Source organism: Microcaecilia unicolor, chromosome 6 (genome assembly GCF_901765095.1).
Source record: "Microcaecilia unicolor chromosome 6, aMicUni1.1, whole genome shotgun sequence".
Classification (NCBI taxonomy): Eukaryota; Metazoa; Chordata; class Amphibia; order Gymnophiona; family Siphonopidae; genus Microcaecilia; species Microcaecilia unicolor.
This window is the reverse complement of record NC_044036.1, coordinates 190,987,957-191,014,551: the sequence shown is the minus strand read 5'-3', so window position 1 is coordinate 191,014,551 and position 26,595 is coordinate 190,987,957. Positions and strand designations below refer to the sequence as shown.

The 26,595-nt window shown below is 47.5% G+C and overlaps 2 protein-coding genes across 5 annotated transcripts in view; one reads left to right on the top strand and one right to left on the bottom strand.

The window, feature by feature from the left end:
- Nucleotides 1-26,595, bottom strand: part of EMC3 (ER membrane protein complex subunit 3) — a 160,181-nt gene that overhangs the window by 125,040 nt on the left and 8,546 nt on the right. For both annotated transcript variants that reach the window (XM_030205446.1, XM_030205447.1), the window contains exons 2-3: nucleotides 22,334-22,397; nucleotides 12,036-12,201 (exon numbers count right to left, since the gene is read on the bottom strand). In XM_030205446.1, coding sequence (XP_030061306.1) covers nucleotides 12,036-12,190 — 155 coding nt within the window. In that variant the 5' untranslated portion in view covers nucleotides 12,191-12,201; nucleotides 22,334-22,397. The remainder of the gene's footprint in view (nucleotides 1-12,035; nucleotides 12,202-22,333; nucleotides 22,398-26,595) is intronic.
- FANCD2 (FA complementation group D2) overlaps nucleotides 22,672-26,595 on the top strand; it is a 763,224-nt gene continuing 759,300 nt past the window's right edge. For all 3 annotated transcript variants that reach the window (XM_030205444.1, XM_030205445.1, XM_030205443.1), the window contains exon 1: nucleotides 22,672-22,858. In XM_030205444.1, the coding sequence (XP_030061304.1) occupies nucleotides 22,786-22,858 (73 nt within the window). In that variant the 5' untranslated portion in view covers nucleotides 22,672-22,785. The remainder of the gene's footprint in view (nucleotides 22,859-26,595) is intronic.

Below are 26,595 nucleotides of genomic sequence, written 5' to 3'. Positions count from 1 at the left end.
CTCCCTATATGTGGTCATGTGCTGCCGGAAACTCCTCAGTATGTCGATATCCAAGCTCTATCCGCAGGACTCAGCACTTAAAGAATTACACCCACAAAGGGACACTCTGCCCAGCTCACCACCGCCGAAACGGGGGAGGGGAATTAACCCAGCTCATCCCCACACAAGTGGGGGAGGGGAATCCGTCCAGCTCATCCCAGCTCAAGGGCGGCCCAAGAAGAAGCCGTCCGAGCAGAGTGGCCGGCCAAGATGGCGGAGGCGAGCAGCGGGGGATGGGCGTTTATGGCGGGAAAAACCGCCACACCGGAGGAAGACCCGGGACACTGACCGGCCTCCGAATTGACACCCAACAAGGGCAAATCAGACTTTGACCCCCGCATCCCCGCTAGAAGCGCACACGCGGTCCGGGGAGCGATTCTTTGCGCCCTCGCCCTCCGAAGCCATAGGCCACGTGGAGATCGATCGGGGAACCCCCTGCCCGCTATAAAAAGGTCAAAATTACCTGCTTTCCGCTCCGAGCTGTAACGACCTGGTGTCCCAGTGAGTAGCTGCACTAAACGTTTAAATAAACGTCGAAATAAACGCCCTTAAGGACGTCCAAAATTTTTTTTTTTTTTTTAACGGAGCCAGCGGGAGGGGGGAGAAAAGGAGGGACCTGGCGCCACCAGGTTTGCACTTGCTCAAGAAGAGCCCTCAACCCCAGGTACTCAACAAAACCTAAAAATTAGGCTTGGAGACCTAGCCAGAGCTGCTGCTGTGTGTGACCACCACCTGCTGAGACAGAGAACATACTGGGGAGTTTCCGGCAGCACATGACCACATTATAGGGAGGCAAAAGGATTGCTCTCTATCTCCACCTGCTGGTAGATGGACACAACCCACCAGTCTATGGATTGATCAGCATGATGATATGGAAGGTAAAATTATGTATCATACCTGATAATTTTCTTTCCATTAATCATAGCTGATCAATCCATAGCCTGGTGGGTTGTGTCCATCTACCAGCAGGTGGAGATAGAGAGCAATCCTTTTGCCTCCCTATATGTGGTCATGTGCTGCCGGAAACTCCTCAGTATGTCGATATCCAAGCTCCATCCACAGGACTCAGCACTTAGAGAATTACACCCACAAAGGGACACTCTGCCCAGCTCACCACCGCCGAAACGGGGGAGGGGAATTAACCCAGCTCATCCCCACACAAGTGGGGGAGGGGAATCCGTCCAGCTCATTCCCGCGGAGCGGGGGAGGGACACCACCCCGCCGATGCGGGGGGGGGGGGGATCTGGCTTATCCTGCAACCGCAACCGCGGGAGGAGCTGACTGACCCTAACACCGCCGAAGCGGGAGGGGTACAAAGCTGCCCTACAGCCGCACGAAGCGGGAGGGAGCGCCGGCAGAATTTAGGTCTCAATCCAGCCCCGTAAAACGGAGGGGAGAGGAATGCAGCAGCTCACTGTAACACAAACTCGTCTCAACTCTTGAAGAATCCAATTTAAAAAACTTGAACACGAAGTCCTCCTGAAGGAACTGAAGACTAAACTTGAACCTGAAATGCAACCAGAATATAAACAGTACAGATATCTGGGAGGGGCTATGGATTGATCAGCTATGATTAATGGAAAGAAAATTATCAGGTATGATACATAATTTTACCTTCCATATCATCATGCTGATCAATCCATAGACTGGTGGGATGTACCGAAGCAGTACTCACCCAGGGCGGGACATAGAAATCCCTGACCGCAACACTGAAGCTCCAAACCGGGCCTCCGCCCGAGCAGCCACACTCAAGCGGTAATGCCTGGAGAAGGTATGGGCCGATGCCCAAGTTGCCGCCTTGCATATCTCTTCCAAGGAGACGGACCCAGCCTCTGCCATCGAGGCCGCCTGAGCTCTAGTGGAGTGAGCCTTCAGCTGAATAGGCAGCACCTTCCCCGCGGCCACATAAGCCGCTGCAATGGCTTCCTTGACCCATCTTGCCACTGTAGGCTTAGCAGCCTGCAGACCCTTACGAGGACCTGCAAACAGGACAAACAGATGATCCGTCTTCCGGAAATCATTGGTCACTTCCAAGTATCTGATGATGACTCGTCTCACATCCAGAAATTTGAGAGCAGAGTATTCCTCTGGGTAGTCCTCCCTACAAAAGGAAGGGAGACAGAGCTGCTGATTCACATAGAAGCGAGAAACAATCTTGGGCAGGAAGGAAGGCACTGTGCGAATAGTCACTCCTGCCTCAGTGAACTGCAGAAAAGGCTCTCGACATGAGAGTGCCTGGAGCTCGGAAACTCTTCTGGCTGAAGTGATAGCCACCAAAAAGACTGCTTTCAACGTCAGGTCTTTCAGAGATGCCCTCGACAAGGGTTCAAAAGGCGGCTTCTGCAAGGCTCTTAGCACCAGGTTGAGATTCCACGCAGGCACCACTGAGTGCAGAGGAGGGCGCAGGTGATTAACTCCCTTGAGGAAACGTACCACATCTGGCTGCGAAGCCAGGGAAGCACCCTTCATGAAGCAAGCCAAAGCCGCTACCTGGACTTTAAGGGAACTGAGCAACAGGCCTTTCTCCAGACCTTCTTGCAGGAACGCCAGCACTGAAGAAATTGGAGCAGTGAAGGGAGAAAGTGAGCCTGCTTCACACCACGCTGCAAAGGTACGCCAAACCCTGGCGTAAGCAGTAGAAGTAGAGCGCTTCCTCGCTCTCAGCATAGTGGCGATAACCTTGTCTGAGAAGCCCTTCTTCCTCAGACGCTGCCGCTCAATAGCCAGGCCGTAAGACCAAAGGGGGAGGGATCCTCCATCACCACGGGACCCTGATGCAACAGGCCCTGCTCCACTGGCAGCCGCAGAGGGTCGTCCACTGAGAGCCTGATCAAGTCAGCATACCAGGGACATCTGGGCCAGTCCGGACCCACCAGGATTATTCGGCCCGGATGCTTTGCCACCCGATCTAGTACCCTGTCCAACATGGGCCAGGGCGGGAACACATAGAGAAGCTCCTGTGTCGGCCACTGTTGGAGAAGAGCATCTACTCCCAGAGATCGAGGGTCCCGTCCTCTGCTGAAAAAGTGCGGCACTTGGCAATTGGCCAATGACGCCATCAGATCTAGGCTCGGCTGGCCCCAGCGCTTCGTGATGTCCAAGAACGCCTGAGCCGATAACTGCCACTCTCCGGGATCCAAGGTATGGCGACTGAGAAAGTCCGCCTTGACATTCATGACTCCGGCAATGTGGGCCGCTGACAGCTGTTCCAGGTTCGCTTCCGCCCACTGGCATAGATTCATGGCTTCCTTGGCTAGAGGGGCGCTCTTGGTACCTCCCTGGCGGTTGACATAGACCACAGCCGTGGCATTGTCCGACAGGACCCGTACTGGCTTCAACGCCAGTACTGGGAGGAACTCCAAAAGCGCCAACCGAATGGCTCTGAGTTCCAGGAGGTTGATAGACCACTTTGCCTCTGCAGGAGACCAGAGCCCCTGCGCTGTCCTTCCCAAGCATACTGAGGAGTTTCCGGCAGCACATGACCACATATAGGGAGGCAAAAGGATTGCTCTCTATCTCCACCTGCTGGTAGATGGACACAACCCACCAGTCTATGGATTGATCAGCATGAATGATATGGAATAAGCTCTTGGATGGAGTCTTGCAAAGGAAAGGCTCGAGCAGGCTTCTTAGTACTTGCCATCCTCGGATTACCAGAGGAAGCTTCGCCCATCACAGGATCTTCAATAGAGAAATAAGCGCTGGCAGCTCCTCGCGGTGGAAAATCCTAACCGCAGTGGGATCATCTGGATCCAGTGGCAATCCTACACCTTCCTCTGGCTCTTCGGACCACGAAGGCCTGTCAGACCCCTCAGAATCCCCACAACCCGACCACGGGGGGTGGGGGTGAGGTAGAGAGGAGGGTGCGCCACTCTCTGAAGGGGAATTTACCCTTCTGTGCTTGTCTTGTGGCCAACTGTCTCGGGAAAAAACGCCTGATGGCAATCCCGGGCCAGTCTCCACCGGAGGGGAACCAGGTAGCAACGCAGAGTCAGACATCTGCGGCAGAGCTCTTTTTAACATGAACGCTTTATGTAAAAGCAACACAAACTCAGGGGAGAAAGGCTCACCCTGGCCTCCCGGTTCCAATCCGGGGTAAGCAGCTCCTTTGGTAGCCTCCATCCGAGTCTCCCCTCCGGCCTCAGACTGCTCCTGTGGGGGTCGAGTCATGCGGCGCATCCAAGGTGGCGCCCGCTGCCAGCTCCACCAGCGGGAAGAAACCTCGCTCGCCATGCTCGGGTCGGCCCTGATATCTGAAGAGCACGATTTACAGAGCCCCACTGCGGACCTGCGCTTGCCACAACGTGAACAGCGCTTAACAACTTCCGCAGCCATCGCCGAAAACGGCGGTAAATATCAAAATGGCGGATTCGTGCCAAAAACATCCTGATCGCGGGCCCTCCCCAGAGGACCTACAAGACTCTCTTACCTCAACAGACCGAGTCACAGAGCTCTGGTCACGCTGCACAGACAGAAGGAAGCCTCAGAATTGCAGCGCTAACCAGCGCGTTTTTTTTTTTTTTTTTTTAACGCTGTGAGGAAAGTTAGAGGCAATAGCTACAGAGGCACTCTGGAGGTCCAGGAGAGTGGGAAAGGACGAACCAATGTGCCTGCATCCACATAGAAGAGTGTGGGAAAGGCAGGGAAAGGACACATCAATGTGCCTGCAACCACATAGAAGAGTGTGGGAAAGGCAGGGACAGGGCAACCCTATATGCCTGCATCCACATAGGGGGAAGGGTAAGGCAGGGAAAGGGCTAACCTATGTGCCTTTAAAGTGAAGCTGCAATAGCCACAACACCCCTGCTACAACTGACAAAAAGCCCAGGAGCCACCCCAGGCAAGATTTTTAAAGGAGCTGAATAAGCTGCATCCAACCCTGCTGGGGAGATAGAGAATACTGAGAGGCAGATGGAGCTACAGTGGTGGAAATAAGTATTTGATCCCTTGCTGATTTTGTAAGTTTGCCCACTGACAAAGACATGAGCAGCCCATAATTGAAGGGTAGGTTATTGGTAACAGTGAGAGATAGCACATCACAAATTAAATCCGGAAAATCACATTGTGGAAAGTATATGAATTTATTTGCATTCTGCAGAGGGAAATAAGTATTTGATCCCCCACCAACCAGTAAGAGATCTGGCCCCTACAGACCAGGTAGATGCTCCAAATCAACTCGTTACCTGCATGACAGACAGCTGTCGGCAATGGTCACCTGTATGAAAGACACCTGTCCACAGACTCAGTGAATCAGTCAGACTCTAACCTCTACAAAATGGCCAAGAGCAAGGAGCTGTCTAAGGATGTCAGGGACAAGATCATACACCTGCACAAGGCTGGAATGGGCTACAAAACCATCAGTAAGACGTTGGGCGAGAAGGAGACAACTGTTGGTGCCATAGTAAGAAAATGGAAGAAGTACAAAATGACTGTCAATCGACAAAGATCTGGGGCTCCACGCAAAATCTCACCTCGTGGGGTATCCTTGATCATGAGGAAGGTTAGAAATCAGCCTACAACTACAAGGGGGGAACTTGTCAATGATCTCAAGGCAGCTGGGACCACTGTCACCACGAAAACCATTGGTAACACATTACGACATAACGGATTACAATCCTGCAGTGCCCGCAAGGTCCCCCTGCTCCGGAAGGCACATGTGATGGCCCGTCTGAAGTTTGCCAGTGAACACCTGGATGATGCCAAGAGTGATTGGGAGAAGGTGCTGTGGTCAGATGAGACAAAAATTGAGCTCTTTGGCATGAACTCAACTCGCCGTGTTTGGAGGAAGAGAAATGCTGCCTATGACCCAAAGAACACCATCCCCACTGTCAAGCATGGAGGTGGAAATGTTATGTTTTGGGGGTGTTTCTCTGCTAAGGGCACAGGACTACTTCACCGCATCAATGGGAGAATGGATGGGGCCATGTACCGTACAATTCTGAGTGACAACCTCCTTCCCTCCGCCAGGGCCTTAAAAATGGGTCGTGGCTGGGTCTTCCAGCACGACAATGACCCAAAACATACAGCCAAGGCAACAAAGGAGTGGCTCAGGAAGAAGCACATTAGGGTCATGGAGTGGCCTAGCCAGTCACCAGACCTTAATCCCATTGAAAACTTATGGAGGGAGCTGAAGCTGCGAGTTGCCAAGCGACAGCCCAGAACTCTTAATGATTTAGAGATGATCTGCAAAGAGGAGTGGACCAAAATTCCTCCTGACATGTGTGCAAACCTCATCATCAACTACAGAAGACGTCTGACCGCTGTGCTTGCCAACAAGGGTTTTGCCACCAAGTATTAGGTCTTGTTTGCCAGAGGGATTAAATACTTATTTCCCTCTGCAGAATGCAAATAAATTCATATACTTTCCACAATGTGATTTTCCGGATTTAATTTGTGATGTGCTATCTCTCACTGTTACTAATAACCTACCCTTCAATTATGGGCTGCTCATGTCTTTGTCAGTGGGCAAACTTACAAAATCAGCAAGGGATCAAATACTTATTTCCACCACTGTAGCTGGCCAAGAGGCACTATGGTTTTTCAGTGCTATCTCCCCCTGCTGGTAGGTAGACTCAACCCATTCATAATGGATTCATCTGCTTGATGACAAGGAAATTGCTGGTGAAAGAAAACTGAAGGTTAAAATGAGTAAATCTGATTGCTGATTAGAGAGTTAAGAGTGATACTGAAGTATAGGAATGTAGTTTAGGGAGGACCTCTGGCCAGGTCTGGCGAGACTAAAGGAAAGAAAACTATGTCTTACCGGCTAATTTTTCCTTCCTTTCCATCTCCAGAGCAATCCAGAACCCTTGAGATTTATTAAAAAAAAAAAAAAAAAAGGGTGGGACTTAAATCTATGCCGGCATAATTTCAGTCCCAAATGCAATATACAGTTGAGCTTCTACCTGGACCTCATAATGCTATGTGAACACACACACACAAAAATATCAGCTTGCAGCTGTGGAATAGAAGTATTGCTTCAACTCTGCTCAACGTCAAAGACCTCTGGCAGAAAGTTTTGCAACCTCAGGTTGCTTATCTGTGAAATGAAATCCATTACCTCATCTATCAGGCAATAATGGATTAGAGGTCAGACTGCTTTTCCTGACAGCCCAACCTTGGAAGTTTTGGCCACTAATGTTCTTCTAAAGTACAGAAGTAACCTGCAGTAAAAAGATTTCAGTTTAGATGAAAATGAGGATGCAAAGGCAGAATTGTTTTAATCAAAATACCTGCCTCAGCAAACTGGAGAACGAAATCTGTGAATGTTATTTGAAGCTCAAAACACTCCAAATAAACAAAAATATTAGATTCTTCAAAGATGCTCTTTAAAAGGGTATCTGTAGGGCACCACTACCTAACCTTCTGTGCATATAAAGGCCTGAACCAACTACAATGGATCCTCCTAAAGCACTGTATAAAAGGCTAAAGTGTGTTTACACCTAAGGGTGCTCTAAGAACTTGGGGTGGTTTTGGCAGCTCTGTTGTCCGACCTCTTCAATGTTTCCTTAGGCTGGAGAGGTCCTGGAGGACTGGACAAGGGCAGATGTGGCCCTTCTGCACAAGAGTGGAAAGAGGAGGTTGGGAATTAGACTTGTTAGTCCGACATCGGTGGTCTATAAACTAATGGAAACGCTTCTAAAGCGGAGGACTATGAGGTTTCTAGAAGAATCAAATGGACTACAGCAGGGGTAGGCAACTCCAGTCCTCGAGAGCCGCAGGCAGGTCAGGTTTTCAGGATATCCACAATGAATATGCAGGAGATAGATTTGCAAGCACTGCCTCCATGGTATGCAAATCTATCTCCTGCATATACATTGTGGATATCCTGAAAACCTGACCTGCCTGCGGCTCTCGAGGACCGGAGTTGCCTACCCCTGGAGTACAGGACCAGAGGTAGCACTGTTTCACTAGAGAGGAGCTAGATGTGATGTACTTGGATTTTAGCAAAGCCTTTGACACAGTTCCGCACAAGTGGCTGATAAATAAACTGAGTGCCCCTCCATTTGGGTCCTAAAGTGACTAACTGGGTAAAAAACTGGTTAAGTGGAACGAGACTGTTCAAGGAAAAGGATGTTATCAGTGGTGTACCACAGGGTTCGGTCCTTGGGCCCACTCTTTTTAACATCTGGGGAAGTGGGAGCCTATTCCGGAAGGATAGGCTCCACCTTAACCAGGATGGGACCAGGCTGCTGGCATCGGCATTTAAAAAGGAGATACAGCAGCTTTTAAACTAGAGACCCGGGGGGGGGGGGGGGGGGGGGAAGAGAAGAAGGCCGACAGTCGCTCAAAAGCGCATGGTTCGGGATAAGGTATCTTTCAAAGATATCACCAAAACAGGGAAGAGAGGGTATCCTATAGTGAGGTTGCAAAAGAGACCGTAGTAGATCAGGTGTCCTTAAATAAAAATCAGACAAAAGATTGCAAATTAATACTGTCAAGTACTAAGCATGATGTAAATAGGAACAACAAACATAGTTTGAAATGTCTATATGCGAATGCCAGGAGCCTAAGAAATAAGATGGGAGAATTAGAATATAGTAACATACAACATAGTAGGTGACGGCAGAAAAAGACCTGTACGATCCATCCAGTCTGCCCAACAAGATAAACTCATATGCGCTACTTTATATGTATACCTGACCACGATTTGTATCTACCATTTTCAGGGCACAGACCGTAGATGTCTGCCCAGTACTAGCCCCATCTCCCAACCACCGGTGCTGCCACCCAATCTTCGCTATATAGCTTTGATGCGTCCAAAATATTTGGCAGCATTCCCAGATCTCCCATTAAGGTGCATTCTGTTTTGAATGAAATCTACCAAAAATAATGTTGTAAGTTGGAAACACATGTCTTAGGGCTTAAAAAAAAAAAAAAGTGTGGGGGGGGGGGGGGGGGGGGAATGGTTAAATCTATTACTGGCAAACCTCCTAAAGATGTCACAAGAAGTCAGAAGACATAGGACCAATAAGATTTAATGACAGGAGATGCATGACATCAAAAAAGTCAAAGCTGGTTCCCCCCTCAGCAGCTCCCATCTTAGTACTTCTAAAACAAACTAGCAGCTATTGCATTCACGTTGTCATTATTTATTGTTAGTTTATCTCCGTTATATTTAGAAACATTCCAAGAACGGGTACAGAATAGAGGTGCTGGGAAACAACAAAGTTTGAAGGGACTTGATGGATCTGAAGCCTCTATGCCATGAGACAGTGAGGAGAGTGCGGTGGGGGCAGAACAGTGCACTGGAGCCCACAAGCCAGCAGTGCAGATGTGAGGGGAGTGCAATTGGGGGTAGGGGGTGGATCACTCTGATGGCTCGTGGGCTCTGGTGCACTGTGTAGGTAAGAGCACAGGTCATTGCCTTGAGATTGGGCAGCTCCTCTCCCTGTTCCTCCTCCCTCCCATGTAGGCTGCTGAAGGGGGCCTTAGTTCTCACTTCATGCTTATCATAGGGTTTCTGCTGGACCACTGGTGCCCTTCTCTGTGGCAAAATCCCAATTCCCCTGGGCTTTGTGGTTTGCTCTTCCCTCTCTCTGGGCCAGTGTGAAATTGAATCGTGGCTCTTACTGGACCCGATAAGTCTGCTTCAGACTCCTTCCTGCCTTCCCCTCTTGCACTAAAAAGCCAAACGTGATTGCTCATTGCTGGTTCCCCAGGCAGCATAGAGGGACTGATCGGAAAGGGGAGTACCATTTGCTGTTTTTAATGTAGAAATATCTGTCATAAATAAAAATAAAGGCATAAAGCACAGAACTGAAATCCACAATACTGAACTGCAAATAGAGCAAGCTCTTGAGCACTGAAAACATTTTGAAGAAATAACCCTCCACCTTCACAGACACCTCAATAAACTCCAACTCCCCCCCTCCTAACAGAGAATACAAAACCACGGAGGCTGAATAAAACCTCAAAGTTTGCTAATGTTTTCAATAGCGTTTGCTATTGTTTTGGAAGTACTAATATGGCAGAAAGCTCTGCCCACTGCCTTCAGCCCATATAATAGGCAAGATAGGATCATGCTGCTATTAAACCTCCTTGCAAAGGACACATCCTGATGCTGAGAATCTTCCAACTAAATTCAGAGGTGCACCCCCAAAATTACCTCAGGCATGCAAAATGAGCCAGCAGACAAGGCTGGTGTTTCAGTTTAGCCACTTTGAAATGTGCTGGCCCATATAGCCAGCTTCTGGAAGAAGCTCCCTTGGGACTATCTTAAATAGGAAAACACCCCTCCTTCCAGTGCAAGTGCAAACTCCCACCTGTTTACACTACTACTTACTACTACTACTTATTTCTATAGCGCTACTAGACGTACGCAGCGCTGTACACTTGAACATGAAGAGACAGTCCCTGCTCGACAGAGCTTACAATCTAATTAGGACAAACAAAAGATAAGGGAATATTAAAGTGAGGATGATAAAATAAGGGTTCTCAGGCACCTTTTCCTGACTTAGTCATGATTGAAACAGGTCCAGACCAAAACATCCAACTTTTTGCCCTGGACTTTGGGTCGTAGCCTTGAACAAGACACTGCAGAGTTTGAAGTACAGTACTTCTAATGTTTTTGAGTTGAAGAAGCAACTTCACATCCAGTTAGTTATACTCCTGCCAAAAGAAAACCATGGTGAAGGGGGAGGGGAAGAAAAACTCGTTTGAGAACCATCATTGCTTTAGTCCCCTCATTTTTAAATTTTTTATTTTTAATAGAGCCAGTTGAGCAGAGGGTACCTCAACTGATGTCCTGCTTTCCAAGTGGGTCAGGAGCTGTAATCAGTGACCAAAGTCTGACCATCATCCTCTACAGCACAGAGAAATACTGAACTGAATACGATGCCCTTATAAAGTGAAGCACATGCGACTTTCTCTGCCTCCATCTGCTGCTCGACAGGCACAACCCATAGGTTCTGGACTGTTCTGGTGAGGATACTAAGGAAAAGTGATATGGTTCAAAACTTTATTTTCAGAGATTCGCCCGACACAGACTGTGTTTCGCCCACAAGGGCTGCGTCAGGGGCTAATAGTCCAAGCAGGACATGAGATTGAAACGTAAAAAACCAGCAGGGTGCTTTCCTCAGTCAAGATGAGGACATCAGCTCAATGCACAGGGTAAGTCTCTGGTCGCATCTCTCAGCTGGTGGTAACAGGAAAGCCTGATAGGTTTCTCTCAGAACGTGCTCTAGGTTCTGACAGGGATCTGTGTTGATTTAGAGTATTCTTTTCCTTCCCTGTCAGAACCTAGAGCACGTTCTGAGAGAAACCTATCAGGCTTTCCTGTTACCACCAGCTGAGAGATGCGACCAGAGACTTACCCTGTGCATTGAGCTGATGTCCTCATCTTGACTGAGGAAAGCACCCTGCTGGTTTTTTACGTTTCAATCTCATGTCCTGCTTGGACTATTAGCCCCTGACGCAGCCCTTGTGGGCGAAACACAGTCTGTGTCGGGCGAATCTCTGAAAATAAAGTTTTGAACCATATCACTGATTGATCTGCTTTGTTTGTCTCCACGTTGGATTTTGCGGATCGCTTGCCATCTTGTTTCTTAGTACTAAGGAAAAGTGCCATTTCCAACATTTCCAGGTATCTCACTACTGAGAGGGACTTTGAGGGAGTCAAAGTCATGAGTACCATGACAACTCAATTGTAGCAATACTTTGACCTCCTCCCCCTTCTGCTGGCATGTAAACCATTGTTACCTCTGCTACTCGTATGCCACTAGTGTTTCTCAAGCTATAGAGCACCCTGCAACCAGTCTGGTTTGCAGGATATCCATAATAAGATATTTGCATGCAGTTGAATATGCACAACAGACCTGCACGTACTGCCTCATCTGTATGCAAACCTCTTAAGCATATTCATTATGATTATACCACAAATTAGACTGGTTGTGGGGTACTCTATGAATGGCTTAAGAAACACTGGTATAAGGGACAGATCACCTGAAACACAAGGTCAGCTATTAATACTTATAAACAAGGGTCCAGAGACACACCTATCTGACACTTGCTCTTGACCGAGCTTTTTATCGCTCTGGAGTAGGATGGAGACATAATGTCTGATCATGCCAACAAAAAAGGTGATAAACACAATGGGAAGTACCACCCACAACCGGATGTTAGAGTCCAGAAGCAGCTCCGGTTCTCCCATCTTTGTGGGTTCTGTTAAAAGAAAAATCAGAAAAAAAAAGAAGACATTAAAATATGTATACAAGAAGCAATAAGACTTTTTAAATTAGATTTTTCTCCTCCCTAAGGTTATAGGGATTTCTTTGAAGTCAGAATGATTAAATATTTTGACACCCACCAGATAAGACTTATCAAAGATCTGGGTTTTCTAGCCTATTATAAATAAATAAATAAATAAACCATAAAGTTGTACTGCTCTTTTTTTATTTGTAGCCCACATTTTCCCACCTTTTTGTAGGCCCAATGTGGCTTACATAGTACCGGAGAGGCGTTTGCAGACTCCGGTGTGAACAAATACAAAGTGATGTTGTGGTAAGATAAAGTTTATGTGGCACAGACAAATGGTAAAATTATGTATCATACCTGATAATTTTCTTTCCATTAATCATAGCTGATCAATCCATAGACTGGTGGGTTGTGTCCATCTACCAGCAGGTGGAGATAGAGAGCAAACTTTTGCCTCCCTATATGTGGTCATGTGCTGCCGGAAACTCCTCAGTATGTCGATATCAAAGCTCCATCCGCAGGACTCAGCACTTAGAGAATTACACCCACAAAGGGCCACTCTGCCCAGCTCACCACCGCCGAAACGGGGGAGGGGAATTAACCCAGCTCATCCCCACACAAGTGGGGGAGGGGAATCCGCCCAGCTCATCCCCGCGGAGTGGGGGAGGGACACCACCCCGCCGATGCGGGGGGATCTGACTTATCCTGCAACCGCAACCGCGGGAGGAGCTGACTGACCCTAACACCGCCGAAGCGGGAGGGGTACAAAGCTGCCCTACAGCCGCACGAAGCGGGAGGGAGTGCCGGCAGAATTTAAGTCTCAATCCAGCCCCGTAAAACTGAGGGGAGAGGAATGCAGCAGCTCACTGTAACACAAACTCGTCTCAACTCTTGAAGAATCCAAACAGTACAGATATCTGGGAGGGGCTATGGATTGATCAGCTATGATTAATGGAAAGAAAATTATCAGGTATGATACATAATTTTACCTTCCATATCATCATGCTGATCAATCCATAGACTGGTGGGATGTACCGAAGCAGTACTCACCCAGGGCGGGACACTGAAATCCCTGACCTCAACACTGAAGCTCCAAACCGGGCCTCCGCCCGAGCAGCCACAGTCTGCTTGGAGAATGTATGGGCCGATGCCCAAGTTGCCGCCTTGCATATCTCTGCCAAGGAGACGGACCCGGCCTCTGCCATCGAGGCCACCTGAGCTCTAGTGGAGTGAGCCTTCAGCTGGATAGGCGGCACCTTCCCCGCGGCCACATAAGCCACTGCAATGGCTTCCTTGACCCATCTTGCCACTGTAGGCTTAGCAGCCTGCAGACCCTTACGAGGACCTGCAAACAGGACAAACAGATGATCCGATTTCCGGAAATCATTGGTCACTTCCAAGTATCTGATGATAACTCGTCTCACATCCAGATATTTGAGAGCAGAGTATTCCTCTGGGTAGTCCTCCCTACGAAAGGAAGGGAGACAGAGCTGCTGATTCATATGGAAGCAAGAAACAATCTTGGGCAGGAAGGAAGGCACTGTGCGAATAGTCACTCCTGCCTCAGTGAACTGCAGAAAAGGCTCTCGACATGAGAGTGCCTGGAGCTCGGAAACTCTTCTGGCTGAAGTGATAGCCACCAAAAAGACTGCTTTCAATGTCAGGTCTTTCAGAGATGCCCTCGACAAGGGTTCAAAAGGCGGCTTCTGTAACACTCTTAGCACCAGGTTGAGATTCCACGCAGGCACCACCGAGTGCAGAGGAGGGCGCAGGTGATTAACTCCCTTGAGAAAACGTACCACATCTGGCTGCGAAGCCAGGGAAGCACCCTTCAGGCGGCCCCTGAAGCAAGCCGCTACCTGGACTTTAAGGGAACTGAGCGACAGGCCTTTCTCCAGACCTTCTTGCAGGAATGCCAACACTGAAGAAATTGAAGCAGTGAATGGAGAAAATGAGCCTGCTTCACACCACGCTGCAAAGGTACGCCAAACCCTGGCGTAAGCAGTAGAAGTAGAGCGCTTCCTCGCTCTCAGCATAGTGGCGATGACCTTGTCTGAGAAGCCCTTCTTCCTCAGACGCTGCCGCTCAATAGCCAGGCCGTAAGACCAAAGGGGGAGGGATCCTCCATCACCACGGGACCCTGATGTAACAGACCCTGCTCCACTGGCAGCCGCAGAGGATCGTCGACTGAGAGCCTGATCAAGTCCGCATACCAGGGACGTCTGGGCCAATCCGGACCCACCAGGATTATCCGGCCCGGATGCTTTGCCACCCGGTCTAGCACCCTGCCCAACATGGGCCAGGGCGGGAACACATAGAGAAGCTCTTGTGTCGGCCACTGTTGGAGAAGAGCATCTACTCCCAGGGATCGAGGGTCCCATCCTCTGCTGAAAAAGCGCGGCACTTGGCAATTGGCCGATGACGCCATCAGATCTAGGCTCGGCTGGCCCCAGCGCTTCGTGATGTCCAAGAACGCCTGAGCAGATAGCTGCCACTCTCCGGGATCCAAGGTATGGCGACTGAGAAAGTCCGCCTTGACATTCATGACTCCGGCAATGTGGGCCGCTGACAGCTGTTCCAGGTTCGCTTCCGCCCACTGGCATAGATTCATGGCCTCCTTGGCTAGAGGGGCGCTCTTGGTACCTCCCTGGCGGTTGACATAGGCCACAGCCGTGGCATTGTCCGACAGGACCTGTACTGGCTTCAACGCCAGTACCGGGATGAACTCCAAAAGCGCCAACCGAATGGCTCTGAGTTCCAGGAGGTTGATAGACCACTTTGCCTCTGCAGGAGACCAGAGCCCCTGCGCTGTCCTTCCCAAGCAGTGGGCTCCCCAGCCCGACAAAGAGGCGTCCGTCGTGACGACAATCCACTCCGGGGTCACCAGAGGCATTCCTGCAGACAACTTGTCTGTCTGCGTCCACCAGCTCAGTGCCTTGCGCACTGCTGGGTCCAAGGGAAGGCGCACAGCATAATCCTCCGACATCGGAGTCCAGCGCTGCAGCAGAGAGAGTTGTAGTGGTCTCATATGAGCCCTGGCCCAGGGCACTACTTCCATCGTGGCCGTCATAGAGCCCAACAGCTGCACATAGTCCCAAGCCCGAAGAGGAGAGGCTACTAGGAACTGGTCCACCTGAGCCTGAAGCTTGACAATCCGATTGTCTGGCAGGAACACTCTGCCCACTTGGGTGTCGAATCGAACTCCCAGATACTCCAGGGACTGAGTTTGGAGCAGCTGGCTTTTCTCCCAGTTGATGATCCACCCCAGGGAGCTCAAAAGAGCAACCACCCGGTTCACAGCTTTGCCGCACTCTGCATAAGAGGGGGCTCGGATCAACCAGTCGTCCAGATAAGGATGGACTTGTACTCCTTCCTTCCTCAGGAAGGCCGCGATGACCACCATTACTTTGGAGAAGGTCCGCGGAGCAGTAGCCAACCCGAACGGGAGGGCTCTGAACTGGAAGTGTCGGCCCAGGACTGCAAAACGCAGAAAGCGTTGATGAGGAGGCCAGATGGGAATATGCAAGTACGCTTCCTTGATGTCCAAGGATGCCAGGTACTCCCCTGCCTTCACTGCCGCTATAACAGAGCGGAGAGTCTCCATGCGAAAGTGCCGAACTTTCAAGGCCCGATTGACCCCTTTGAGGTCGAGGATAGGCCGTACAGAACCTCCTTTCTTTGGTACCACAAAGTAAATGGAGTAACGCCCCTTGCCAAGCTGATTTTCTGGCACCGGAACGACCGCACCCAGGCGGATCAGATTGTCCAAGGTCTGCTGCACTGCCACAGCTTTGACCGGAGACTTGCAGGGAGAGAGTACAAACCCGTCTCTTAAGGGTCGGCAGAACTCTAGCTTGTAGCCGTCTCTGATGACTTCCAGCACCCAAGCGTCTGAAGTTATTGTGGTCCACTCGCCCAGAAACGAGGACAGCCGTCCTCCAATCTGCACTGGGGCGTGGACCAAGGCCCCGTCATTGGGTACGAGACCCTGGGGGAGGACCGGAGGGAGCACCTCCGGGACGGCGGTCTCTGCGAAAGGAATGCTGCTTGGGGGAGAAGTTCCTCTTGAAGGAAGAGGGGGCAGAGGAGCCCGACCTGCCCGGGCGGTACCGACGGGCTTCCTGAAACCGTCCTCTGGAGGTACCGGGGCGAGTACTAGCCCGAGCCCTGACCTCTGGTAACTTCTTGCCCTTAAACGTGCCGAGATCGGTCACGATTTTGTCCAGCTTGACCCCAAAGAGCAGCTTGCCTTTAAAAGGCAATCTAGCCAGGCGGGATTTAGAGGCGTGGTCAGCAGACCAATGCTTCAACCAAAGCCACCGCCGCGCAGAGATTGTCTGAGCCATGCCTTTAGCTGAGGCCCTCAAGACATCATACAGCAAGTCTGCCAAATAGGCTAAGCCCGATTCCAGGGCCGGCCAATCAGCCCTCAAGGAATGATCCGAGGGGGAAGCCCGCTGCACCATAGTCAGGCACGCCCTGGCCACATAGGAGCCGCAAACTGAGGCCTGCAAACTTAAAGCAGCCGCCTCAAAGGACGACCTTAAGGCCGCCTCCAATCTTCTGTCTTGGGTGTCCTTTAGGGCCGTGCCACCTTCCACCGGCAACGCCGTTTTCTTAGTCACCGCAGTGATTAAACAATCCACGGTAGGCCACAGATAGGCCTCACGTTCACTTTCAGGCAAAGGATAGAGGCGGGACATAGCCCTAGCCACTTTAAGGCTCGCTTCCGGGACATCCCATTGAGCCGAAATTAAGGTGTGCATGGCATCAAGCACGTGGAAGGTTCTAGGCGGGCGCTTCGTCCCCAGCATAATGGCAGAGCCAACAGGGGCTGAGGGAGAGACGTCCTCCGGAGAGGAAATCTTCAAAATGCCCATGGCCTGCACTAACAGGTTGGGTAAATCCTCTGAGCTAAAGAGCCGCGCTGCAGAGGGGTAATCCGCTCCATCCGAGCGGGGATCCGTCTCCTCCAAGGAATCCGCAAAGGACCGTTGGGAGAACTCCGATACGCTGCCCTCATCTACATCGGAGGAGACAAAGTCCTCCAAGGCCTGGGAATCAACCCGAGGGCGTTTACCTCTGGGGGCCTCAACCTCTTTACCAGACGAGGGAGCAGGGGCAGCGTTTTGCATAAGGAAGGCCTGATGCAGCAGCAAAACAAACTCGGGGGAGAAACTCCCCAGACTGTGCACTTCCGCAGCCTGGGCTACAGCCCTAGACGCACCCTCAACCGGCGCTCGCAAGAGCGGGGGAGAGACATGCTGCGCATCCAAGATGGCGTCTGGCACGACACTCCGCGAAGGAGCCGCGCGGGAAGAACGGCGCTTAACTTTAGCCGCTTTTGTGCCGTCGCGCAAATTAAGGGCGTTCATGGCATTAATGTCTCCCACCTCAAGGGCGGCCCAAGAAGAAGTCGTCCGAGCCGCGTGGCCGGCCAAGATGGCGGAGGCGAGCAGCGGGGGATGGGCGTTTATGGCGGGAAAAACCGCCACACCGGAGGAAGGACCGGGACACTCATCGGTCACGAAACTGTCACCCAACAAGGGCGAATCAGACTTTAAGACCCCCGCATCCCCTCTAGAAGCGCCCAAGCGATCAGGGGAGCGACTCTTTGCGCCCTCGCCCTCCGATGCCATAGGCCACGTGGAGATCAATCGGGGAACCCCCTGCCCGCTATAAAAAGGTAAAAATTACCTGCTTTCCGCTCTGAGCTGTAATGACCTGGTGTCCCAGTGAGTAGCTGCAATAAACGTTTAAATAAACGTCGAAATAAACGCCTTTAAGGACGTTCAAAATTTTTTTTTTTTTTTTACGGAGCCAGCGGGAGGGGGGAGAAAAGGAGGGACCTGGCGCCACCAGGTTTGCACTTGCTCAAGAAGAGCCCTCAACCCCAGGCACTCAACAAAACCTAAAAATTAGGCTTGGAGGCCTAGCCAGAGCTGCTGCTGTGTGTGACCACCACCTGCTGAGATAGAGAACATACTGAGGAGTTTCCGGCAGCACATGACCACATATAGGGAGGCAAAAGTTTGCTCTCTATCTCCACCTGCTGGTAGATGGACACAACCCACCAGTCTATGGATTGATCAGCATGATGATATGGAAAAGAAGGTTCTCTAGAATGAAGAATTTCTTGAGTCAAAAGAAGAACTTTGGATTGAACACATCAAAAAAAAAAATGGGCAGCCAATGAAGTTTAAAAAGCAGAGGGGTGACCAAGTCAAAACGGCTAGCCGTAAGAAGCATTCTCGTTGCCAAATTTTGAAGAGTTTGTAAATGTCATAATTTTATTTATTTTGATTTTTCTCACACTTTTTCCAGTAGTAGCTCAAGGTGAGTTACATTCAGGTACACTGGGTATTGAAATTTAGGAAGCCCAGCATAAATAGTGTTATCAATACGTGATAGGCCAAAAGCATAGAGAAGAGTGTGAACCGAAGCTAAGCCCAAGTAACATCTCACTGAGCGAATCTTGACGCAACAAGAAAAGTCCTTTTTACCACACCTGAAATGTGTTTGTCAAGACAACTTGGAGCCCATGATAACGCCAAGAAGAAACTGATACATCTTGATTTTCTATACATAAGGACTGTGTGAATGTAAGAAGGAATACCAACCCCTAGGTCCACTGAACAGATTTAGTTTCTGGTCAGACAAACCTGATAAAGGAATAAGTCCTAATTCCAGTGGCTCACAAACTTGTGAAGAGAACCCCACACCCAGTGTGGTTACCAGGATATCCACAATGAACATGCATGAGAGATTTGCAAACACTATGGTATTCCTGACTGCTCTTTGCTTGCTGAGGGCTGTCAGTAGTGCTTTGCTGGTGACTACAATAGAACCCTGGAAACAGTGTATGCAAATCTGTTTCAAGCATTTTTGTTGTAGATATCCTGAAAACCCAATTGACTGGGTATGTCTCAGGAGTGAGTTCAGAACCACTGTATAATTCCACAATCTGGGGTGGGAATAGGACAGGAAGGAAGAAGTTCTGTAAATACAAGCAGAGCCCAGTGGTAATAGGAGGGAATAGAGCAAAGCAGAGAGATATGACAAGATGATGCAATAGACAGCAAGTGGCCTGAAAGCGACTGAGGCAATCAAGCAGTAGGGAAGGAAAGGGCTGGAAAAAAGCAAACAGGCTCAGCTAGATCAGTGGCAGAGAAAAAAAAAACTGTCCGATAGACACCGAGAACAAGGAAATCTGGTGGGGGTAGGGCAAAAAAAAAAAAAGGATCAAATGAGGAGACCTAGAGGGCGGTGCAAGCAATAAAAGACTCAATTAAGTTGAGTAAGTAGAGAGGAAAGAAAAATAAAATGGGTAGCACAAATTGGATACTTATTACTCAAATGAGCAAATGGGAAAGTAGACACACCTGGGGCTCAGAAGATAAGTAACTGTGATCAGCTGAACTGCCTGAAGTAAGAGGTGCAGACTGGGGATAGATGTTGATTATAAAGACTTACTAATTGTTTACAGGTCCAGATGACTGATACAATGGTAGCAACAGCAGCAATACACCTTCAAAAAGATAGAGGATGGAGCTGGTCCAGAGAGTGGCTACTAAAATGGTTCATGGTCAAAGCATATGGAAAAAAATGTGTAATATGGAAGAAAGATTAAAGAAGCAAGATATATTTCCATGGCATAAACATGCAGGGGCGAGTCAGTTGAAAGGAAGCTCTGCAATTAGGGAGAATAGAAAGGTGAAAGGGAATGCAAGGGGGTATCTGTTCACGCTTTCCAAAAATACTAGGACTAGGGTGCATGCGATGAAGCTACAATGTAGTACATTTAAAACGAATCTGAGAAAATGTTTCTTCACTCAACGTGTAATTAAACTCTGGAATTTGTTGCCAGAGAATGTGGTAAAGGCGGTTAGCTTAGCGGAGTTTAAAAAAGGTTTGGACGGCTAGTCCACAGACCTTTATTAAACGGATTTGGGGAAAAGCCACTATTTCTGCGATAAGCAGTATAAAATGTTTTGTACATTTTTGGGATCTTGCCAGGTATTTGTGACCTGGATTGGCCACTGTTGGAAACAGGATGCTGGGCTCGATGGACCTTTGGTCTTTCCCAGTATGGCAATACTTATGTACTTCTTTCTAGAGATGAATACTATCTGAATTCAAGAAAGCATAGGACAAACATATAGGAGAGAATGGTATTATAGATAGGCTGACTTATTACATAGAAAATATCATCAGATAGTCCAGCTACCAAGTAGATTAAAGTGGAGACGACAGCAGTATGAGGTTTGTAGAATGGACAAGTGATGAACTCCAAAAAAAAAAAAAAAATAAAGGTTTCTGTCTCCATGTTCAGTCTGTAGGTTCCAGAGTGATTATCAACATACAAGCTGCTGCGATGATGAATCTGTGTGATGAGCATTAACTGGAATGAAGTGGTACATTAAAGGGGGTGATCAGATGTTAAGCTCTAGTTGGTAAGCTAGAAGTCAGGTTATTTTAATTAAAAAAAAAAACACCAAAAAAAGTTGTACAGTCCAGAAAGAGACCTGTATGGTAGCAACTCCGTAGATTCAAAAACCTAACCAACCTTAGGGGTGAAGTCCCACCCTAGTGCCTACATGTTGCGGAGTTTGTGCTCATTAATCTGCTACAGCTTAAAGTTTTAAAAACAAAAGTGCTTGTATAGGCAGCTTTAAGCTATAACATTTAAGCTATAACATTTCCTGTTTTACCCTCTTTTCAGATTGTATGATATAGGTTTGTTTGTTTTTTTAGTTTAAAAAATTATGCATGTTCTTTTTGCTGTAAGTTAACCTGTTTACTAAGCAGCGCTAAGGGCACACTAGCATTTTTTGTGCATACTAAATGCTAAAAGACACCCATAGGAATACATGAGCGCATCTAGCATGCGCTAAAAATGCCAGCACCTCAGTAAACAGGGGCCTTAGTGTTAAGTGTTAAATAAATGCCACACTTGTTTCTTGCCACTGAGAAAAGGAAGAATAGTCAGCAGAAGGAAGGAGGTGATAATAGTCCTGTACAAGTTGTTAGTAAGACACCATTTGGAATGCCTTGTTCAGTTTTAGATGCCATATCTCAAAAAGACTTGAACATTTCTGAGCAATAAAAATGGTTTGGGGCAGGGGCGTGGCCAGACAGCAGATTTTGGGTGGGCCTAGGCCAGAAGTGGGTGGGCACCAAGTGTTCTCCACCGCACCAAAAAAAATATCTCAGCTGGTGGAAAAATGCTTCTCTCCACCTTGGCAGTCTGCAGCAGACATGCGCTGAAAACTGAGCATGCGTAGGTGCCAGTATCGTGGAGAGCGGCATTTTCGTTACCATCAGGGGGAAGTCTTCAGCTGGCAGAGATTGGGATCCCCACCAGCTACCGCTAAATGTGTACTACTGTTGGGTGGGCCTGAGCCCTATGTGGGTGGGCCCCGGCTCACCCAGGCCCACCTGTGGCTACGCCACTGGTTTGGGGTCTGCACCAGAAGACACATGAGGTGAGACTTGAAAACATATATAAATTATACACAAACACATCCTAAAGAAAAGGTGGGTTTACTGCTTTCAACAGTCTGTAAACCCTTTTGGAACAGGAAAATATCTACTGTAGCTGACCTTCAACTACAACCAAAAAAAAAAAAAAAGTATAAACTAAAGCCAGAAAAGTCAGAAGATAAGCTGAGAATCTCTATGTTGAGAAAGGTTAATGCCAGAACAAAAACAACTTAAAAAAAAAACAAACCAAGACATAGACGAAGAGAAACTTGCAGAGTTGCAGATACAACTCTAACTCTTCCAAGATACTATATATTTAGGTCAATTGCTAACAACCCCCTCTACACGTACTTGAGAGACGTGTAGCGTTGATTTTAGTGGGCAGAATCAGGAAATCAAATACCACATTTCTTCTAATTGTATCGTCAAAACCCCAAGAAGTTTCCCTCCTGGAACTGGGTAACTAGGCAGCTATGTTTTTACTAGACAGATTACATATACGACAGTCAGAAAATCATTTCTCTCCAGTGCTAAGAACTACACTATACCAGTCTTAGCAACAGAGACCTGATTAGAACAACACTGGCTTCCCACTTTAGTAGGATCAAGTACATACCACTAGGCCATCAAGTAGACTTTAAACGTGTCGAAAGCAATATACACACCGAACGGCTGTTGGCTTAAAAAAAAAAAAACAACCCACCACGAGAATCAAAAAATAGCGAACTACCACATCCTCTATTACAAACGACAAACAATGCAGCAGGTAAAGCGCGAGCATCTACACCCAATCCTAATCTGCGATTGGTCACAACAGCCGATTATTTCACTTCCTGTTCCTCCATGATATGCTTTTTCTCAATCTAACCTCCTTGACAACCACTAATGCCTTAGCTCTTTCTCATATACTGACCAATGCAAAGTGTCGGCGGGAATTATCAGGGTGGGGTTAGAGTTCAGGATGACTTTTGGGTTTCTGTGACGTTATTGTCGCGGGGATTTTGATTTCGGCGTGTCTGTTGTTTCTACTGGCGCTGTTCCTTACCGGTAATTTTGAAACGTCCAGAAATGGGGGCGAAGAGGAAGTTGTCTCGAGGTGACGAGAAAGAGATGGTGAAGACTCCAAGTGCGGACTTAGTTAGTAAGTCTTGGTAGTAGCCTTGGACCGCAGTTGATTGAATGTGAAGGAGGAATGAAAGATTTCAAGGGTGTTTCTTCACTTCATTTTCCTTTTTCTTATGAAAGACAATCAACTAATGTGTTTTCTGGATTGTTAGGTTGTTGGCATATTTTATCAATGAGACTTTTTCAGGGAGTTCTGGCAGTAGGACGAGCAGGGTGGAGGACTCAGTGGCGGTACCATTCTCCCTTCCCGGGTGGAGAGATAATGAGCGTGGGGAGATGGATTTTGGCATTGGTTCTCTTGCCACCCTGTAGAGAGCTTTAGTGGCAATCCTTTGGCGAGTCGTGCCAAAGAACAAGTGATAAGTAGGTAGGTAGATGTAGGGATAAGCCAGGGACGGAGGTTAAATTGAATGAGAAGGAGACGGTACAGGCTATGCAGCCCATCATATGGGTTGAAGCCAGTAGGCGGAGTCTATTGTAACTGGTGGAAACAGCACTAATAAAGGCTGTATTTTGTAGTTGGTTTTCTACACTACATGTGCTGTTTCCACTAGCTACAAAAATTTTTGAAACGGTTTTAATAATATTCAATTTTGAGTTTATGATATATCTACACATGGGACACTTTCAAATAAGTTTAAAAAGCTGTCAAGTAAAAATAAAATATTTTGTTCTCCAACTTTTAAGGCATTAGCTGTCCAATTGGAACAGCTTTTGACTTTACAGGTGAACCATTCATAGGCAGTCCATTATTCCTAATGTTTTACTATACAGTAGAATACAGTAATGTCCAGATTTCAGTGAAGATTTTCTGTTTACTGATTGGTTCATCTTAACTGTTGTTGTAATCTGCCTAGGGAAGCTTGGTGTCACCTCATCTCTTTTGTACAAATTGATTATTCTGTTTTGAGCATGTATCACGGGCAAGTGGTTTTCATAAGTCAAAATAATAGAAATATTTTCTTTCATGCAGATCTCTAATTTGTTTAACTAAAAGGACTATAAGCCTCTAATGCAGTCCATTGCTTTTCTTATATTTTGTCCTTGTGATGACTTAATAGTGTGCCAAAACTGGAAATACAGTGATACAGAATAATAGAATTCAGTAACATCCAAAACATAATATTATAATTTGGGTAATAACTGAGAAAATGCTGTTGAAAACTGACTTGAAGAAATATGTATCGCAGAGCTGGAAAATGTTGACAGACTGACTTTGGATTTCTGCATGAAGGTAGCTCTGCCCTTATTTAATATCTTTCTGTTAAATAGTAGTAACAATATTAAGTGCATTTTTATAATATACCACTGCATTCCACAAGACAAAAGGAGTAAGTTCCTATAAACCACAGGAAAAAGAGAGATTTTAAATGCTTCCATGCTTCAACCTAATTCATGTTTAATGTGGGATATAACTGCCATAAATAAATAGATAAAACTCTGCATGTTGAGCACCTGATTCTCATAACATGATGTCTGTTTTAGTGGCTCTTTACCATGAGAAATAAAGCTCCTCCAAATGATACACTAATTACGATTTATAACAAATTACTACTCTACCTATGAAAAGTTATTCCGTTGTTATACTTCTGTATGCTACACGAGCTGGCATGTTTGAAAATATAAGTGAAATTTTAAATGAAAATGCTACCAACAATAAAAGTACTAAAAATGTGGAAGCAGCAGCTCATAGGTTTGTTTGCTTTGTTTTGAGTGTATGCAGAACGTCGGCTTTGTGGGAAAGGAAAACAGTCTAACCTAAGTGGCTTCAACGTTTTGATGTCAAACCTCCTTGGGATCAGCGCGGGGGGGGGGGGGGTACTCAGGATCCTTTGCACTACAGTTAATATTTTACTCTGGTACAGGGGTCTTTGTTTTAGCACTCATTCCCACCTGCAGGGCTGTTCTCAGTAGAAGGGCAGTTGTATGTTTATTGTTTTGCTGTTTCTAATAAGGAATCCATCCTTCCCAAAGGGAATAACATCTGTATTCCAGTGGATCAGTTTTCAGCTGTACATTACAGTGAGTTCTCACAGGATCCAGCCCTTACAGTTGTATGAAGAGTAGGCTTGCCAGGTTTAAGTGCTGGTGTTGCGGCCAGCTTCTCTGCGCACGCAGTCCATTTGCTACATGTGCTGCGGAAAGGTGTATGTGGGCTACCAGCATAAGTCATGGTTTTTGGGAGGGAAGAAGGGGAGCCTTGTTCTTTTTTGGGAGGAATGAAGGGGGAAATAGTGTACTTTGTTTGTTTTCTGCTATGTAGCTCCTACATAGTCTTATATTGCTCAGGTTGAGTTTATTTTGAAAAGTAATATGCCTCAGGCATTATGTTTTGGGCTTTGCTTAAGAAGCAGGGTTTCAGGTAGGGTAGATTTTTACTAGACTATAATAAAATAAATTAATATTTGGGGGGGGGGCAGAAGGGTGATATGGGGGGGGCCTTGTACTGCATGGGGTAGAGGGGTGATTAAATGGCGGCCTTGTTTATCTTGGGGCTGAAAGGGGATAAATGAGGCTTTGTACTCGTGAGGTTGAGAGGTGATGAAGGGGGACTTATTCTTGGGGAGGAGGGGGAAAAGATGGCGCTTTTTTTTTTTTATTCAGGGGAGTTGGCAAAAAAAGTGACCTTGTTCTTCCAGGAGCTGGGGGGAGGAAAGAAAATGGTGGTGTTCTTCAGGCAGAAGGGGGTAAAAGGGGGGGAGAAGGGCAGAAGGGGATGAGGACCGAAGGGGGGGAGAGGAGGAGAGCCTTGTTCTTCAGGAAGAGGTAAGAAGGGGTTCTTGTTCCTGGAGACAAGAAAAAAGGCCCAAGAATCCCTTCTAACCTCGCTTCCCCTGAAGAACAAGGCTCTCCTCCTCTCCCCCCCTTCGGTCCTCATCCCCTTCAAGAAACAGGGCTCCCCACCCCAAATAAGAGGGGAAAAGGACCTTATTCCCCCCCTCCAAAGAACAATAGATCAAGAAGGTCCTGAGAAAGACCTCTGGATATGGCCATAATAGAAAAATGCATGAGACATAAAGGAAAGAAAAAGAGAGAACCCATGAAAAATGATATTCATTTTATTATAGCCCACAAACTGGTCCAAGCAGACCCTGCTCAGCTTTCTAAACAAAGTCCAAAAGTTTCTGATTGAGCCATACTACATGTATTAATGAGCTAGCCTGAGCTGCTATGCTGCAGTTGCATAGTTTAAAAGAAAATCTGCCCCTCTTTTTTTCCTCATCCCGCCAAAAAAAGGCCCCCTTCATTCTTTGTATTGTATTATACAGCTTACATTTCTCCTTTGACCATTAGGAAGCAAGGCGGATCACATATAAAGAGTAGCTTCACATAAAAATATATTACTTAAAAATGAATATGTCCCCACAAATTGGATCATTGACTCTGTAATCATTGTCTTGCAAATAAATATGTTTTTCAGTGCCTTACGGAAATGAATATCAGATGATATTTTACGAATTGATACAGGACTATAATTCTTTAGCACTTTGATAAAAGCATTCCCAAATAGAGCCATAATTTTTCATTGAGGGAAAATCAAGAGTTAATTTTGAAACACTTATCAAATGTAATTTTAAAATTTTATTTTATTTTCAGCATTTGATAGACCGCAAGTGATCCTTGAGGCAACTATGTGGTTTAAAATTTCTAGTACAAGTACTTTGCACTGTTCCTAATGGGCTCACAATCTAAGGGCCCCGTTTACTAAGCCGTGCTAGAGGCGCATTAGTGCTTTTAGTGTGCGCTGTGTAG